Consider the following 18535-nt stretch of genomic DNA (forward strand, 5'->3'; position numbering starts at 1 on the left):
AACGTTCTTTTGAAGAAAGCATCTGCTTTTCTTTATATTTTTTCTATATGAGAAAACTTTAAAAAAAGAAAGAAGAAAAACAAAATTTGGGAGTCAAACTATTTTTTGTCAATTTTGAGATTGTTTTTTCTGAAAATCTCAAAAGCACTGTAAAAAAATCTCACCAGCTCTAGGTAACAGAAGACTAAAGAATGTAATGCATGATTGCGTCTATAATGATTTTTTTTTCCCAATGGGGAAGTAAACTAACTTTGCAGATAAGATATAATTTCATTCCTGATATAATTAGGCAGTATATTCAGTTCCAGAGATATGCTTTCTGTGTGTCTTCAAGTAAAACAGTCAATGTTACAAGGGTTAGCTGCTGCCACACTGAGGACTGCAAAACCTGCATGTCTGCAGTCGGCGTCCACAACGTACAAAGGATGGAAGAGATGGATAGTTTGCGATGATGACACACTGAACTTAATGCAGCTAACAGGAAATATAGAAGATCCTTTTGTGCTTCAAGCCTGTCCTTCTACAGGACAAATTCTCTGTTTCTCATAAGACTTTTTTTGTGGGTGTTATTTAATATTTGCAACTCTTTATGTTAAAGCACAAAGTAAAGAGTATTAATTTGTGTTTCTAGAACTGATGCAGTTTTTATCTGTACTATCTCATATTCATTGAACCCCAGTGAGACCTGGAACGTTGGGTCGACTAGATGACCCCCGCCCACAGTGTACGTCCTCGCTGGCAGGTACACAATATCTTCCTCCCACCAACACAGTGCTGAGAAGGCAGAGTTGAAAGGCCAGAACATTCTCGAGAGCCATTACATCACCTGTTACCAGGGTCTTTCCAGCCCAAAACATTGTTGACCACACCCCAATTTGATTTAGGGTATAAAACTAGGCCAGGGCTTTCCAAGTTTGAGCCAGGTTCTCCTTGGAAGCTGTGGCTCTGCAGGGGAAGAACTCTCCCCTTGGGTCGGGACGCCGCCTGAGGTAACTGCTCGAGGTTGAGAGCCCTCTCCCACGTTTTCGTGAGTGATTGCGCAGGGGTGGGAGGGGGGATTGGGATATATATTTTGCTGGTGAGCCCACAGTGCAGTAGCTTAGTTCCTATACTGACATCTGAAACCTGTTGAATACTATTGCTGGTTAATAAATTGGTTAATAGCTCTATAACAGAGTGGGCCATTTTTCATTCCGCAACAGAAACACATTCTATCTGTACTAGCACACAAGTTAAAATGAAGTAAAAACACTTTTTACTCTGAACATTCCTATCTCAATCTAAAAAAAAATGTATTTTCATAACTTAAATGACACACAAAATGAAATTACTTTGATGATATTTAAAAAAAAAAGCCGCCTTCCTTTGCAAAGAGCCTTTTCATCCTTACCCCTTAAAGACTACAGTAAAGATATAAAGTAGATAGTAAAGATCAGTAACTCTATCACTAAACTACACAAAAAGTATTGACATAGGACAGCAGGACACTGCAGGTATGTTCAGCGTCAAAGAATATTCCCTAAGCACATCACAGGTTACTTTCCATGACTGCAGGCAAGCAAAGGTTGACGATGAAAGAGGTAGCATTCAAACATTTCAAGTAATACACAGATAAAGCATTTTGCATTTTAAAGATAACAGACAATGCAAGAATAAATAAAATATTTTGTCTTTTGTTAAAATGTGTAAGTAGCTTTGGGCTCTTTCACTTGAGGGTAATGTTGGTACCCCTGTCTTAAAAACTGCCTGTTTTTTTCTGCTTGCTTTGTACTCTTCCCGTCTTGGTGACATAACTTCACAGGGTATAATGAAATTGCACCGCTTCTCTCAAGGACACTTACTTTGAATATTGTGAACAATTGCATGAAATTAAGTTAAAGCACCAACCAATAACCTTTCCAACTGCAGCCCAAACAATGCTGCCAGAAGTCAGAACACATAATGCCTCTTCTGAAGCTGCTATGGTGATACCACCATTTATCTCCTGCAAATGTGGTTTTAATGAAGATATAACTGCTATCAAAAAGGAGAAAGGACAATAATTTTGTCCTTTCAGAGGCTGCAAGGCTTGGAACCTCACACATCTTAACTCAATAGCCTTGAAATTTATCCAGGATTACTTAAATGAATGAGAGGTGTTAGAAAATGGGAAACAACATCCCTAGCTCTGTCTTTTTATTGCAACCTTCCTTATGGCATCAGCTTGCAGTGAAACGTGAATATCCTAATGGGATTAAACATAAAAGAAAATAAGGAAAAAAAAATCTCTGGATTAGAATTTTAACTGCAGCCTTCTGTGAGAAGGACCACACCACGGTTAGTGACCTTTCTCTCCCAATGTGTGATCCCAGTTGTGCCCAGTCAAGTGTCCAAAGGAGACACCATCAGTTCACGCTGTATTTATCCTTTTGCTCCTGAAACAGGTGTCTTGTTACTAAGAGAACAGGAACTCGTGCCATTGATCAAGGAGTATTAACACACCCTGCAAGGGTGCATAACGTTCTCTGGTATGAAAAGTAGAATGTAATGATGACATTTAAGGCATAAGTTTTCTATTGATAAAAACCATCACACTCTAAACCAAAGGGAGTAATTTTTTTCTAGCAAATATGAGGAAAAGGCAGTCTTCTGAGTCTCTTAGAATGCCATTTCTATTTCCAGCTCCAGCCTTGGTTTGTTTTTGAAAATGTAGCAGTACTGTCTCTGATAAGTTTGCCTTTAACATACCTAAAAAATTGCCATTTTAAAATCTCATACTGCATCTTCACTGCCCTCATTAGATACCACAAAAATGCTTTTCATCTCATTTTTATTCTTAACTCTTGAAGCCCTCCCTAGCTCTCAACAATTATGTTTAATTAGAGAGCAGTTATTCGCATATGAGCAGAAAGCTGAGGTCAATCAAAAGAAACTTCTAAAATACTTTTCATTTTAATCATTCTAGATCTCCATACCTTGACAGTGCTTCAAAGATTCATACTCAGCCTTACCAATGTTATCATAAAATATTAACAGTAGTGTAAACTCTGGTGTGGGAGTATGTGTAAGAGGTTGAATTCCTGTTCCCGTATCCAGATACATGCCCAAGACTGTGGGAGAAGACGGGCTTTCCTCCCACCTTCCCAGCTAGTGTGTTTTCCTAGCAGTATAATAGCAGCTCCAACTACTGCTGCTCTCCTTTTCATATTAATTCACACAAAAGGTGTCAGTCTCTTCACTGTACATCTGAATTGAAATCTTAGGTATATATGTTTTTAATAACATTGTAATACGGTAGCAACTAGTAGATCTAGTCCTGAGCCAGTACACAGAGCAGGAAGATGGTCCTTGACCTTTGGAATTTGTAAGAGTAAGTGAAGAGACAATAAATGTGCCAGATGATAGCACCATAATCAGGAATTCAGATCAGAAGTCAGTAGGCTGACTACTACATGTATTTTCTCTAACAGTTCTGATTCGCAGATTGAGATAATTATTGTCAACATACAATTTGTTATCAGCATTTATAATCTCTTTGGCTCCTGTTGTAAGCCTCAGCGCTTATTTCTCCACAAGAAAAATATCCCTCTTAATCTGTCCCATCATGTAAAATGCTCTGCCTTCTCCAACCCTAGCTAACAGTAACCGCTTCTGCACTATATTGAAAGGAGCAGCAGAAGGAGGAGAAGTTTTATGGAAAGGATATATTGATAAATAAAGATCTTCATAAAGATGAATAAAGACAGGATTAGAGGCTTGACACAAACATGAAAAACAGTCTCAGCAATTTGTTTTTTAAAAACATGGCTGCACAATTAATTGTTATGAAACACATTCCTCCCTGGATGCTCTAATTTTTAGAATCAACCTACCAAACATTTCAGTCTGTTTAAAATCTCACAGACAAAAGTGTTACCCTTGACAATTATCTTACCACATCACTTCCTCCTATGAATCTGGCTTCTCTTCACCCACCCTATAAAGTATCAACTTTAGTCTTCAAACTTCAAAATTCAAACAGCTCTGCTCAAGCCTGCATCTCATATCTTCTATCTTATGAAGAATCTCTTCATCACCACAGTTTCACTAACTGAAAGCTTCACTGTTCCTTTCTTTCATTCACTTCCAAATTTGTGTCCAAAACTGTGTCCAATGCAGCTTGAGCCCCATCTCCCCCCACTCCCGCCCCCCCCAGAGAATAAGGAGGGGTCCTTCGCCCTATAAGACAGACTCTCACCTTTTTTTATTCAAGCAACTCACCTCTTCCTACAGATTGTTATTTTTTTGAGACTGTGTTATTTGCATACCCACACTTAATTTCAGACAAAGATGATATAACTTGCAGTCATCCCTTCCTAGGGAAGCATCAGTGGATTTTTTCCATTGCATTTGTTGGTCTTCTAGAATAAACACTTTTCATTCATAAATAATCTAGTATCATTTGTCTTGAACTGTGACAAACATACCGTTATAAATATGTCTGTTAGTAGGAGAATTTCCATGGCTCCAATGGCATAGAAAGTTATAAAAAAAAGCGGTCTGTCTGCCACATGGTACTGAGGGACTATTGTCTTACAAATAAGCAACAGGTCTCTGACAGATAAGGTTTTGGCTGACCAAAGTAAAAATTATTTAACTTGGAGCTCTCAAATGCATGCTGACTGTGAAAGGTACTTATGCTGAACTCGTGTATAGCCAAAAGTTGTGTACATCTTGTTATCTCATACAATTACAGGATTTAGAAATCAGATTCTAACCTCATCAAAACTTACCCTGCAGTAGCTTTGACCAAGGTTCTCCTAACTTATACCACTGTATGAATAGAAATGAGTTAAATTTGTAAAGTGAAAGAAAATACAGACAATACCTGCACAAAACCACACATCATATAGTCATCAAATAAAGGCAGACTAGGACGGTCCTCTCGATAAATTGCGATTTTATAGCTGCTCACAATCTGAGGGTTGGGTTGCGAATCATCTGTTACAAGAACAATGACTTTGTTCAACCCAAGGCCAAGGGGGTAGTTTGCAATGCTGCAAGACAAAACAAGAAAAAAGTGGAATCAATACTGAATAAGCAAATATTCATACTGCTTTGTCCATGGCTGCTAAAGTTTACCTTGATCTTTGAGGCTTCTATTTCTAACATTTTCTTTCTCTTACCGAATACATATGCTTTTAGATGAAAAACAGGGTAAAATATGATTTGTAAAGACAATTTAAAATTCTTGTAGGAAGACAAAATACTGGCCGTGAAATTTAGTAAAAACATCTTCAGCATCAGTGGCAACAGTTCCGACAGGAAACCTGTGAATGAAGCCACTAGGGACAGTAATTCCTGGCAGGTTCAAGCCCGTGGTGAAATCAGCAAGGAAACAGATGAGTTTAGAAGTGTCAGCTAGCCCTTGAAATTGTTCACTAGCCAAGCGTGATTTTGTCCCAGACAAACTGTTCAGCATGACAGGCAAGAGCAAAGTTGGAGCGGGCTTTTTTCCTTTTGCAGTGAAATGAGAAAAGCTGAAGAAAACACCTGAAAATCCAAAGTTTTTACTTCTCAGCAAAAAAGATGTATTGTTATTCTGGTTTTCTTTTAGGAGGAAGAACTCTCTAAAGTTGTTGGCAGACTTTCATTGTATTGCATGTATCTGTCTTGGCTGTAATAGCTGTTAGCAAGTTAGGTGGCAGAATTTTATGGGAGCTTCTTTTTAAAGAATTAGTAAAGAATAATCAATCATTCTAACATTTTATAATGTTAAATGATAAATCAGGAATAATTTCTCACTGAAACTCCAGGAAGTATATTAGCCATTAGATCAGTAATAACTGTTCATTGAAAAGCATTGATTGACTGATTATTAGTAGACATTCTAAGTCAAAGTATCTGCTTCATAGTCTGGCAAAAGATGGTGTGTCATATAGGCCCTTTGTGCCATCAAGGAACTCTAGCTCTGTAATGATTAAGGAAGTTCCCCCCAACTAAATCACTGTCCCCACCCCCCTTTTAAATCTCCAGTGGTTGGCAAGGAAATCTTTTACCTGCTTCCTAATGGCTACTAAGGGAACAGGGCCAGAGACTGTTCTGTGGTTCTGAAGTAACTGATCAGAAAAATAAACACTTTCTGTCCCTCTCAACATCCAGAAACAGGGTGGTCATGTCCAAAATGCCTACTGGGAACAGTCTGGCACATGCTTTTATCTGTGAGAGAGCTGGTTGGAAAAGCCAAAATTGTGCCAGGGATCTCAGGAGCAATTAAACAACATGGATGATTGTGGGTCAGTGCTCAAAAACATGCCCTGGCTCTGTTTTATTTACCAGGACAGCTGAGGCCAGTGAGACACAATCCTGCATATCTTATAAAGCAAAACTGTACATTTGGAGCCCTAGATATTTTACCGATTACTTCATTCTCCTGCCTATCCTCCACCTTTATACTTTTCTAACGGATAGAACAAGTTGCAACTCTTGCAGAGGACACTCCCTTATAATATGATTCTGATGAAAAGAGATCATTTTGAGTGAGTATACATGAATTTATTTTTTCTTTTGGTTCCAGTTCCCCTTCTCTGATCCACATAAGCAGACTGCTGGCTGAGACAGCAGCTCAGCCAGGCAGTAGCTTAGGCCACAGTGCAAAATCAAGGCCTGAATATGAAAACCCAAATTCACCGCTGCCCTACTGTGTGCAGTGTAATCACAGTCTATTCCTACACAGTCTTGAAGCTGTGAGTGACTAGAAAATCTGGATCAGATGCCAGCAACTGTGCATTCTGTAAGGCTAGTCTAGTTACGGTTTCACAACAAATTGTCATTGCTTGCAGGACGTTGACAATTAAATAGAAGTGTTGTGCATGTTGAATTCTCCTGTGACAATTTTAATCTATACGTATTCCATGTGTTTAAAAACACAAAACAATGCTAAAATATTCTGATATATTTCCAAAGTTAAGAATACTTCTAGCTTTTAGAGGCATATTTTGTCCCTCATACCTTGGCCCTTTCTTCTCATCAAGGTGTACATGGCACTGACAGTTAGAGGGTTCTGCTCCAATCTTCACTGTTACCACATCAAATGGGACTTCTGTGTAGTATTCCTTGATCTTTGGGTTAAACTGAGGATTCAAGTCCAGCTGTGGACTGGTGAAGATCTGCCTGATATGAGATACGGTATCTTTATCTGTTCCAAGAAGGCATCAAAGAAAAAACTGTGAAATGTATGAACATTTATGAGTAACATGCAACTTCTGGCAGATTGATAATATGTACAATGGCAAGTTTTGTAAATGCCCAGTTACCCTGAGACTGATAGTGCTGTTGCAAGGTCTTAATGGAGACTTGAGAGAAACTTTCAGATCTGGAGGGATTTTAATCATTCAGTGCCCAGTGACTGTAGTCAGAGTACAGAACTGAAAGTCTGAGTAAGCCTTTGAAAATGTAAGGATTAGGTCTGGGAAATCCTGTCTCCAACTGGTTAACTGAAACTTAAAGAAGAGTAAGGACAAAATTCATAACCTACTTAGGTACCAGTCTGTGTACAGGGTTTATGTACACGTATAATTGCCAGGAAAAATCAAAATATGTTAGACATGTTCTCACTGCTCATAAGAACAAGTCACATGGAGCTAGCTAGACCCAAGGGGTCATTTGTAGTACAGCTGAAAGAATGATTTATTAAAATTCCTAATTCAACAAATTCCAGCTACTTCCCTGTGTATGAAGTCTCCACAATCAGATCCTATTTGCTCAGATGTACCCTTTATTTTGTAGTGTTTGCCAAGTGACTCCTGAGAATAATTATTTGCTGGCAACTCACTTATGACAAATATTTTAATCCAACCTATTGGAATCAGATTTACTGTACAATTACACATTCAGAATTTACTTTCTATATATACTACTTTCTCTAGTATGTGTTTAAAATTGGGTCCTTTAGAAAATTCTCCAGCCAGGAAACTCTTTCAGTAAAATATCTGAACAAATCTTGTGGCTTAAAACATGGCTTAAAAAGGTCATAAAGGATGCGTGAAGTTCTGTGTGGGCCTTTTATAGCTGAGTAAATATCAGCCTACAGAAATGCAGCAAGGGCATTTTCAGTACTCTCTTGCATAGATTAAAATGTAACGGAAATTATTCCAGTGCAAGAGCAGAATTTGGGCTAGATTTGCAGGGGAATCACTTGCTCACAAGTAGACAGACAGAAAGTTAATACTTTTTAGTATTAATCTGTGAGTACAAACAGTTCCCCAGATCCCACATGCCTTACCTAAGAAACTTTCACTTACCTCACTATTAGCTTAAGAATGAAACCAGTTGAAGAATTTTCAAAATAAAATTCTATATAATCTGTGATGCCAATCAGCCAACCCAGGAACATTTCTGGCCTCTGCCTGACACAGAGGAGTTCCTGGAGGAACTCTTAAGTTCAGTAACAAAGAGAAAATCAGGCTAAATGGGTAGAAGAGTGTTTCCTCTACACTGCAATTGCTGCACATTTGTACAGTGACTCCTTGTTATCAATGAGGAAGGCAGCGAAAAGCATTGCTCCCACTAAAGACAGCAGCACTGCTTTAATATAAGGCATGCAAACAGATATTTTAGACACAACTCTTCATCTCTTAAGCACCTCTTTAAAACTCCATCTTGGAGCTGAAGACTCTGGCCTAATGCAGGGCTTCATGCAAGTCAAGTTTAAAGGCTATTCCATAAAAATAAATGTATGCTAAGTTCTTAGAAAATCAAGTGAGCAAAAGTTTACTGAAGTGAGGCAAGGAATCATTGAGTGTTGGAACATACGCCGTAATAGGCATGCATAACAATATCTAACTTTTGTGCTTGAGGCTTACTTGACATAATAGTCTCACTATGGAGTGATTCACAAATGTTCTTACTACTTAAAAAACCTTTTTTTTATGTAACAGCCCACGGGCACTCCAGTCACTAAAACCTTATGCAGAAAAAAACCAAGATATTGGTAAAGTGAAGTAATCTCTCCTCTTTCCCCTTGATGGTCTAGAAAGACTTTTACTTACCATAACTGCATCGTCTTTCTCTAGTATTACTGGAATAATGCAATGCTAAAAGATAAAAAGAAACAATTAATAATTTTGTGTTGTATGCCTGACTCACAGTCCTATAGGAAAAGGAGTTCTCATTGTGTAATTATAAAAATACAGTGTGCTTCTATTCTTTTCAATGTGAGATCCTTACTTTAGGATCATGAACACTGCTCTTGAGCTCAGTAGAACAACTTACACAAAGAAGGAAGAAATTGGTTTATTACTTGTAGTAAAAAGCCAGAGGGAATGCAACAACTAGGAAAATAATGTAATCTAAATGATATATGTTAGCAGAAATAGTAAAAACAGGAAACACAGAGTACATAAACAATCTCATTGTGATCCCTTACCTTCCTGATTCTTCCTTAAGTCAAAGGGACCACTCCCCTTAACACTCTCATTTTCTGGAGAAGAATTCCTGCCAATTCAATAGCAGACATATTCTACATGAATGAAACGAACAGGAACATTTTTCAAAAATGTCTACATGGCAACCCATGGCACGTGGTATTGTAATTATTCTCCACGGAAAGATGAACCTTCTGGATTCCTGTTCCCAGCACTCATATTTCCTTAATAAATGTGACCAAAAACATACGTTCCATAATAAACAGTAGGATATAACAAAAAAGAAAAAAGAAAAGAAAAGCAGAACTAAATTTCAAAAAACAGTTGAAACAGTAAAAGTGAGAGTTGATATAGCCAAGAATAAAATAACCCAAACCCTACTCTTACCTGTTTATATGTTTCTTCTTTATATACATTTAAGGTTAAAGTAAGACTTTCTTTAAAAAGTCTTAAAGATAAATGAAGGCCTGTGTCATGATGAATAGCCGTACTGAGGTTAGCGTGACTTTATATAAAGGAACAAACCAACCATATGTATTATTTCACCTATGTATATCTAAGTTTGCTAATTCAAAACAAATCACACGATTAACATCTAGAATATATATCCTCAGTGTATAGAATAAAGAATGTATATCCAGAATATGTATTCTCAGTGAAAAAACAAGAACAAGCCAAGTGTTAACTATTCATTAACATGTGAGTGACTCCCAGTTTGCTAAATTAGCAGACTTTTTTAATAGTTAATCAAAAAGCATTTTGAGAGCATAGCATAAGGAAGGCTTCTCTCCAATCAATGTACTGGACCTCTGGCTGATAAGACCAGTAGCATTTCTTTCTTACTAACGTTTCATAGGTTTCCTCCTTGTGTTTCCTGTGGAAGTCCTCATAAAACAGCTTCCTCCTAGATGCCTGCTGTCCATCCAGGTAGAATTTTTGAAAGACAGAAGTTCACTCTCCGCAACAGGAGAGGGAGACGGGAATATCATTCTGTGCAATCAGCCATCACTAATGTTTCAATAGGAACTGCTGTAAGGAATGTTAAAGTAAATCATGGTAAAATATAAACTGCCCTATACTAAAATACTGATTTCTAGGTTATCTCACCAAGATAACAAAGAAGCAGCTGGCTCTTGGCAGATCAGTACATGTCTGTATGTGTATGAACATGAAGTTCTGAGTTTGCACTGTCTAGACGCCACCGTAATTTCATGCACATTCATGACCTCCTTCAAAGGAGGCGCTTAACAAACTATTTGAGAGTTTGTTTTCCAAGTTATAAGTCATTTGACATCCCTGTTTCTGCTGGCCAAGGAGTTAATGGCTAACACCTGTCAAATACATTTTTTCTCTCTTGTGCTCCTTTTGATAGTGCCCAGTCCCAAACTCTACTGTAAGGTGAAAAGAAGATGTATTAACTGTAGACAGCTCCAGATTTTGTTTTAGCTGACGGACACCACAGCAGCGTGGTAGTCACCACTACTGCAGGGACCCTGCTCCCAAAGGAACTGTGTGACCTGTGTATGTCAGTTCTGCAAAGAGATTGTGCTTGTCATCAGACAATGTTAAGAAATGGATAATAACTCTAATCTATCTAATTATGTCAGAGTATCAAAATGTAATATTTAGAAACAGTATTATAGAAAGAAAATCAAACAAATGTATTCATTTCTACTGAAGACTTCGCTTTTTAATCACCAGCACCATCAAGTTTTCCTTTCCCTAAGTTCCCTTCAGTCAGCAGGACTGAGGAATGATTTAGTTATGAAACTCTTCCTCGGGCAGAGAACGGCTGAGACCCCTGACTCTGCAGAACCCTTTCCTCCAGACGTTGTTATTCAAGGAACCTTCACCTGTGAGTGGCCCCTTCTTTTACCTTAGTCAGTATCTTGTAGGACCTATGTGTAGAGGACTCCTCCTGTGTACAGCAGCACAATGCCTACACACTTTGCAATTAGTTCTAATGAACTTGACTGTATGATAGGTACTCTGGGTGGGTGCATGTTTGTGAATTCACCTTTTGTGAGACCCATATTGTGTGCCACACATTCTCTTGACAGTGAACCCGTCCTTTAGGAGTCTCTGTGATTCAACTAAAAAGAAAGCTAAAGGACTGACAGCAGCAATACTAATGTAGCTCTGATGATTTAAAGATGTAAGCTGTGAAAGATATGTAGAGATAGATAATATCTTTCATAAGATCAAATCATATCTATAGGAAAAAACCAGACATGTTTGGGGCATCTGATAGATATGTTAGCTGTGGTTGGTGCAGTTTATAATGTGTTATAAATTCAATATTGAGTCTATGTTTTTAGTATTCGGTAGAGTTACGAATTTTATTTCTTTTCACGGTGCTTTGTAGGTCACTCTTGAAAATGGGGACCTAGAAGCCATAGGAGGTCATTTTGTGAGATACAATTACTAATGACTTTTTTCTTTCTTATCAATTGTCAGCGTAATTTCTCTGTGATGCAGTGTTTGATTTCAGACACAGAGTTTCCGTGAGGGCATTCATGTGAATGAAGTATCTTGTACTGATCCTCAAAGGATAACTACAATATTGCAGGCTCAAGAGTGGGATTCGTTTCCTGGCACTTACTACCAACTGTCTCTCTCTTTCCCTTTGCAGATTAGTGATCTTATCTCAGACTTCCTTGCTGTCATCCTCTTCTTCCCTAGTCCAAATCATATTTGTTTCTCAAACTGCCCATGTGATAAGCATGACCAAGTTAAAATCCAAGCAATTATTCTCAGTCTAAATTCAGTTTGAGGGCTGCTGCTTCTGTTTAGATCTAAAGAAGGGATTGTGTACTGGCAGCCTGTCATTTTTTTTTTTCAAATCTATCAGTCGTTCTTATAAAAGCACTTACAGCTTTATTGACCTGTTTGGACTTGTTTCTTATGCAAGCACAGATGGATTAGTCTTTCTCACAACTCTGATTAACTCAAGCTACTCCCCTGTCTGAAAGAGTCAAACATACTTTTTGGTATGTACTTTTTTGTATGTATGCACTTCATAGCCCATATTCTGAGAGACAAGTAATCACGTACCTCTTAGTCATATCACAAGTTGAAACTACATAGAGTCCAAAAGCAGTGCACAAACAACAGAAAATTGATTTCAGTGTACATATCAGGTAATACCTCCTCATCGCTTTCAAGGAACTTTGTCACAAGTTATATCAATATCTATGAGATAGTCATTCTCACCTGGGCTTTAACCATTTCATTATAGTTTGAGATGAGTTTCTAGAACTCTTCTTGCTTCTCCTGTGGAAGAAATTCAGAGAGTTCACTAATGTCATTGAAGGTTTCAGTATTAGTAATGTAGGTAAAATAGGTTGAGAAAGGTAGGTCAGGAATGTTCTTTAAATCTTGTCTCCATCCTGTGGATTCATAATCAGTGAATTGTATAAATGTACAAAACCTAAGTCAAAAGTCACTGTTTTTTTCCATCAGTATCCATGCTTATCTGGTTGGACAGTTAGCTATGCAAATCACCAGATTTTCTAAATGGAAATAGCAATTTTGCACAGTCAATGAAATAAGAACAGTTAAATAACCCAGTCAAACAACTTGGCCTTAAACTGAAGAAATTCAGGCAAAGTGTCCTGGTACACAGACTCATCTATACTGCGAATCTCAAGAAAGACTAATCAAAACTCAGAGGCAATGCTTACTTGAGTTATTTGGGGAGCAAGCTTTACTCACCGTTTTCTTCTTTGCAATTATGTATAATTACATGCCCATCTAACACAAGCATCTTCATCACACACATGCAACTATCGAGGTGGGAGCTTGTGATTTAGTGATGTCAAAACACATGAACAGAACGTCTTTTTTAGCTTAGTGTTGGCAAAAAAATACAATGCAAACAAGCAGATATTGGCCTATGCTGTGCAGAAGGGTCATGGTACTTTTACATATTCATACACATACAGTTATGTTCAACTTGAAGAAGAAAAAAGAAGCCAAGGGGCTTGCTCAAAGTGAGTGAGTGGCATAGCTTAGATTAGAACAGAAAGCTGCTAAAAGTTGGTATGCTTTGATATGCAAAGCTAACTATTTTGGCAAAAGGGCAAGGGCTTATTCGTGAATGCAAGCAGCTGCATCTTAAGAGTTACTTTTCATGGTGTGGCCAGCAGTAACAACAATCATACTTCACACATTCATGGAACTGTATTTTCAAAACATTAATAAACAGTTACCTAGCACAGTGGGAAAATATAATCTCCACTTTATAACTAGGCAAACAAAGATACAGGTGACTGACTTGCTGAAAACTACACCCAAATTCATTGAGAAATGAAATCAAAACTAAAGAAGTCTTACAGTCACATTATGTAGTGACTATAGCATTCTCCAAGCAGAACAGAAGCTATGATTTTGTTTGCACCTCTAACTTGAGACTCAGTGGAATGGAGCACACATATTTTCTAATGTGCCACTGTTCCTGAGCCCGTGTTCGTCCAAAGGTTATAATACATGTCTGTAGCCAGAGAAGAAGTATGGCATAAATGTGCATGAAGTATCTTTAGTCAGGAAATAATTAGCATGGAGAACATATTTTTTCAAATTTCATTCTACATATATAGTATACCACCACCTTTCTCCCTCCCTCCCTCCCTCCCTTCATTCCTAACTCCTTCCTTTCCTCCCTCCTATTCTTCCTCCCTTCTTTCTTTTCTCCCTCCCTCCTTAAGAAAGTTAAAATCTCTTGCCAGAAGCTCGATAGATCCAGCCTGTCATCACAATATGTTTCAGCTTTTAAAATAGAGCTAAAATGAGGTTCTTAGAGCATGGGTGCCCTTTGAATTGTCTTTTGTTGGACATGGATATCTTAGAGCAACTCAGAATCATTAATCTCTTTTGGAAAAATCTTCACCTGAAATTTTAGCTTCTTTGTTCACAGTTTTGCCTTTAATTGGTCAATAAATTAAAAGACAGTCTTAACTCTGGTAAACACTTCTAATTTTGTTAGGAAAAAAATCATCTGGTAAAATTTGACTAGTAAACATTCCTAATGACAGTTATTCAGGAACAACCTACCTAATTCACTTTGTACTTCCTAGAAATGTTTTTACTGTAGCTCCAAATAATTCTCTAATCCAGAATTTTCTGTGTTAGAAAGAGAAACAACGGGGCAAAGCTGTGTCCTCTGTGGAAACCTAGCAGGAACTTTAATGGCAGAAAGGCTGGAGTGCTCCATAATGGGATAATGGACCTTCATCTCAAGACCTGTAAATCTGTCTGCATCTACTGAAGGATTAAGTTTCATGGCACTCACTGGAGCTACTCCAATTTATATCTATTGAGAAAATATGCATAATATGTAATAGCCATCTTACCATTCTGCAAGATTTGTATGTGACTCTTTTGTCATGAACTGGAACTGTTCAAGTAAACTGGAAAGCAACCAATGTACAGTAAAGACTGAACCAAGACGCCTCATTGGGTCTACCATGTGATAAAGGTCATGCAGCACAGTTTGGATCTTGGGTGCAGCAGATGGGAAAAGCTGGGAAGAGAGACATTTATTAGGGACTGTGAGTGATGATATTTTTTTTCCAAAGAAGTGATAAAGGGTAAGAAGAGATTGTATAGATGCAATTTATGCATCTATATGCTACATGCTTATATTAATATTCTTTTCCACATATCTAGAAAATAACTGTCTTGCCCATCCTTGCAAATCAGACTTACTAGTCTTGAGGTGGAAATCTAACGCTTTGGAAGCAAAGCCTCTGGACTTTCAGACATAGACAACCATTTCTCTCTAAAAAAAAGTCTCCCTACAGACACTACAAACTCATTCCTTCCTTTCTGCCTCTTAATATCAGCATGTTCTTCTCTTCAGCCAGCTCCTTTTATATTTGCACTTTCCTGTGACATCCAGGACTTCTTTAGAACTCCCTGCTCCCATACTCCCATGGGCCTAGATGCCCTGCTCCTGCACACTGTTCTCCCATCTTCCAGTAACTTCTTTGCCCTTCTAGCCCCCTTCATAGATTTGCTCATCAATCTCCAGACTTGATGCTCATCAAAGGAGGAAGAAATTTTGGTATCATGAAGACTTTCTGAACAACAGATGCAGTTGCTGATCTTTCTTTTCCCCAGTGCTCCTCAATTCATGGCAATTTCTCTTATTAACTGCAGTGTCTATTCCTGGGCACTGGCTTTTATTCCTCAATCTTCATTCTTCTCCTGAAATGAACTCACTTAAAGTGTGAAGGAGAAGGCATATAACATATTACGTCTGCTTCTTTGCCTCCTTTTCATATATATCATTCTTTTCTCTGATCATGATTCTGAGTAGTGAATTCTCTCCAGTCCTTCTACTTGCACCTGCTTTGTTTCACTGTCATTCTCTTCTCTCACCAACTCATTAAATGATCATTTGTATAATTTTCCTTCTTTTTCTGTCTTCTATTTTCTGGTCTCCCTTTTTGCTTTAGCTGTCCTTTTTTAATGTATCCTCAACCCCAATTCTCTATTTTATTTCTTTCTCTCTTTTATTTTCATAAACACTCCAAAATAAAACTAGCATAGCCTCCACCTCCCAGCAGCTTCCCTGTCCATCCAGCTTGATGCATGTCCCAGTGATAGCAGAGAAAGGCAATCAAGGAGAAATGTTAAACAGATTTGCATTAAATATGTATGAAATATAGCAAAACTGTTTATTTTACCAGCTCAAATTGTCCAAGATTCTTCAGCTCTTTTACAAAACTACTAATTGAATTTATATCTTCTAAAGATAAACATTGTTCATCTCCTTTCTGGTAGGTTCCATCCTATGAAAGAAAGGGCAACATTTGCTCATGAAAACACAGAAAGCAAGTGCTTTCATTAGCCCCACTCCCTTTGGTGATCAAAGGGACAAGCTGTAGCAGCTCTCAACTTGGTCTAACCTTGTTCAGATTCATGACACATGAACTCCTTGATAGGTCTTCCCGTTTTACAGTCTACAGTAAAGTAGACTTTGCATTAGTTTTGTGTAGAAAAGAACCTGAAGTGTTAGAATTACCATGGGAAGAGAATATACAAAATATGGAAAGTCAAGCGTAGAGTTGGCAGTGTAGTCTGGTATCCTAAGGAAAAAAGACTTAGGTGATCTTATGGTATCTGTGTATACATCTTGGCTTCGCACTTTATCCTGCCATAAACTGAGAACCCGTGAGCCTGTTTTGTTTGTATCTGGCAGTGGTCTCACAGATAATTTTATCCCTATAAGCACTGAAAACAGGAGGCTCTTCAGAAATGCCCCCTACCAGTGCTCAGATTGAGAGAAAGGCTGCTAAGGAAGCTCCCAGCTTGTCAGAAACAGATTTCACAAGTGATGCAAGTATAATGCAGAACCCTATAAATGGGAAAAAACTTGTAATTGGATCTGGCATTCAAAATGAGATGCAATGTTGTAAGAAACCAAATTTAATTCTAACGATCATGTATCTGCTTGTTTCAGTTAATATATTCTAGGTTTACAGGAACACACAAACCTGTATAGTAAAAAAGATCATTTCAGAAATTGATTATCCAGGCAGGGAAATGGTTTTGTTAAAGCTTTCCATACAGCTTTAAAGTAAAGTACTGTAGTTTGGTGAATGACATACTGTGAGAGTGAAATTTTTGCTTAGGAAAATTCCATTGGCCAAAATAATTTCAATTTTTCTCATGATTTCCCCAGAATTCAATAACAAAGCATTGTGATTAAATAAATATTTGATTACGTAAGCTGGCATCAATGATTTCGTAATGAAATGCAATTTAGAATGAAATACTTTAAAATAATTAATAATAAGAAAAAAGTGGAATTAACTACCTTGCTCACAGTTGATTCATATATATTTTGTAAAGCTTCTATTAAATCGGAAGTTGATGTTTCATTAGATAAAAGAAACTTAAAAGTATCTTCAAAAAGAAATTCTCTAAAAGTTTGGTCCTGAATATTTGATTCATCTTCATCTGGAAAGTCAAAGTTTTCATGCACCTAATGGAATAACAAGGTAGTAATTTAGAGTACGTATATCAAGTCCAGTCTTTCCATAACTATATATGTCAAACTGTAACTATTTATACAAAAAGGTCATAATAACACAAATAAGAGAGGATTATAATATAGCAAATGTGTAACCACATTTTCTATAACAGCTACACACCGTAATGTTTGCTGACCTCCAGCGGATAGAGTACAATATTGCATTCCCATTTAAGATAGCTATTCTTAGGTGTGTTTGCTTTGAAAATTAATGAAAAAATTAAAATGTCAGCTCAAATATTAACATATCCCTTACAGTACTCAGGTATTTAGGAGTTATTACTGGTGAAGATATAATTTTTACGATATATAAACACAAAGAACAAACTCATATTTATAAAATATGAATAAATTTGTATTTTAGCATAAACATAAATGCAACTTTAATCCATATGGGATGTACACATACTTCAGCTTCTAGGGGACACTACTGAAAGTAAAATGTCAGTTAATGCTTAGTAATTAACAACTATTAATTTATTACAGTAATTATTTAGTATTTCATCGGAAACTATTGAACACTTGATTTACTGTAAATTTATATATTATGACTGACGGTTGAAACAACTCTACAGGCAGGTAAATATGATCGTTCTCCTTTATATTTAGGTTTTTAAGCAACTCATAGAAGAAAATAATTTATTTACAATCTACAGTTATTAAATTAGTATGACGTGTCACATTCCTTATACTAGCTAAAACCACCTCTTCAGACTAATTAAGGATATCATCTTCATGGTTCCTGAGTCCATTTCTCCCGTGCATTTAAAGGGCCTTGCTTTTGAGAAGCATTTAAGAGACTGACTGCACTGTTGGTATTAGTAATTTGAACAGATTTTAATCAAAGATTACCTTAAAAAGTTGTCTCCTGTAATTTCCCAGGATATATTTATGCACACTTTTTTTTAGCTTTTTGTGTAAGACAAATGTGGACAAAGATATTATATACATATTTTATTATACATTTCTTATGTATATATAAAGACTAATGAAAAGCAGCCGGAAAGTAGTTTAATTGTTGCGGCTTACTGGGCTGTTCCTGAGACAGGAGTGGTACAAACATGGCACCGTGAGTTTATGCCCTTTCAAGAACAGTCCAGGTCCAACAGTCGAG

At 37.3% G+C, this 18535-nt stretch overlaps 1 protein-coding gene across 4 annotated transcripts in view; it reads right to left on the bottom strand.

Annotated features, from left to right (window-relative positions):
- CPED1 (cadherin like and PC-esterase domain containing 1) overlaps positions 1–18535 on the bottom strand; it is a 151194-nt gene that overhangs the window by 67513 nt on the left and 65146 nt on the right. For all 4 annotated transcript variants that reach the window (XM_009687314.2, XM_009687316.2, XM_009687317.2 and 1 more), the window contains exons 10-17: positions 17206–17373; positions 16073–16177; positions 14735–14904; positions 12597–12656; positions 9386–9453; positions 9009–9053; positions 6970–7156; positions 4847–5015 (exon numbers count right to left, since the gene is read on the bottom strand). In XM_009687314.2, coding sequence (XP_009685609.1) covers positions 4847–5015; positions 6970–7156; positions 9009–9053; positions 9386–9453; positions 12597–12656; positions 14735–14904; positions 16073–16177; positions 17206–17373 — 972 coding nt within the window. The remainder of the gene's footprint in view (positions 1–4846; positions 5016–6969; positions 7157–9008; positions 9054–9385; positions 9454–12596; positions 12657–14734; positions 14905–16072; positions 16178–17205; positions 17374–18535) is intronic.

This window comes from Struthio camelus, chromosome 1 (assembly GCF_040807025.1).
Source record: "Struthio camelus isolate bStrCam1 chromosome 1, bStrCam1.hap1, whole genome shotgun sequence".
NCBI lineage: Eukaryota > Metazoa > Chordata > Aves > Struthioniformes > Struthionidae > Struthio > Struthio camelus.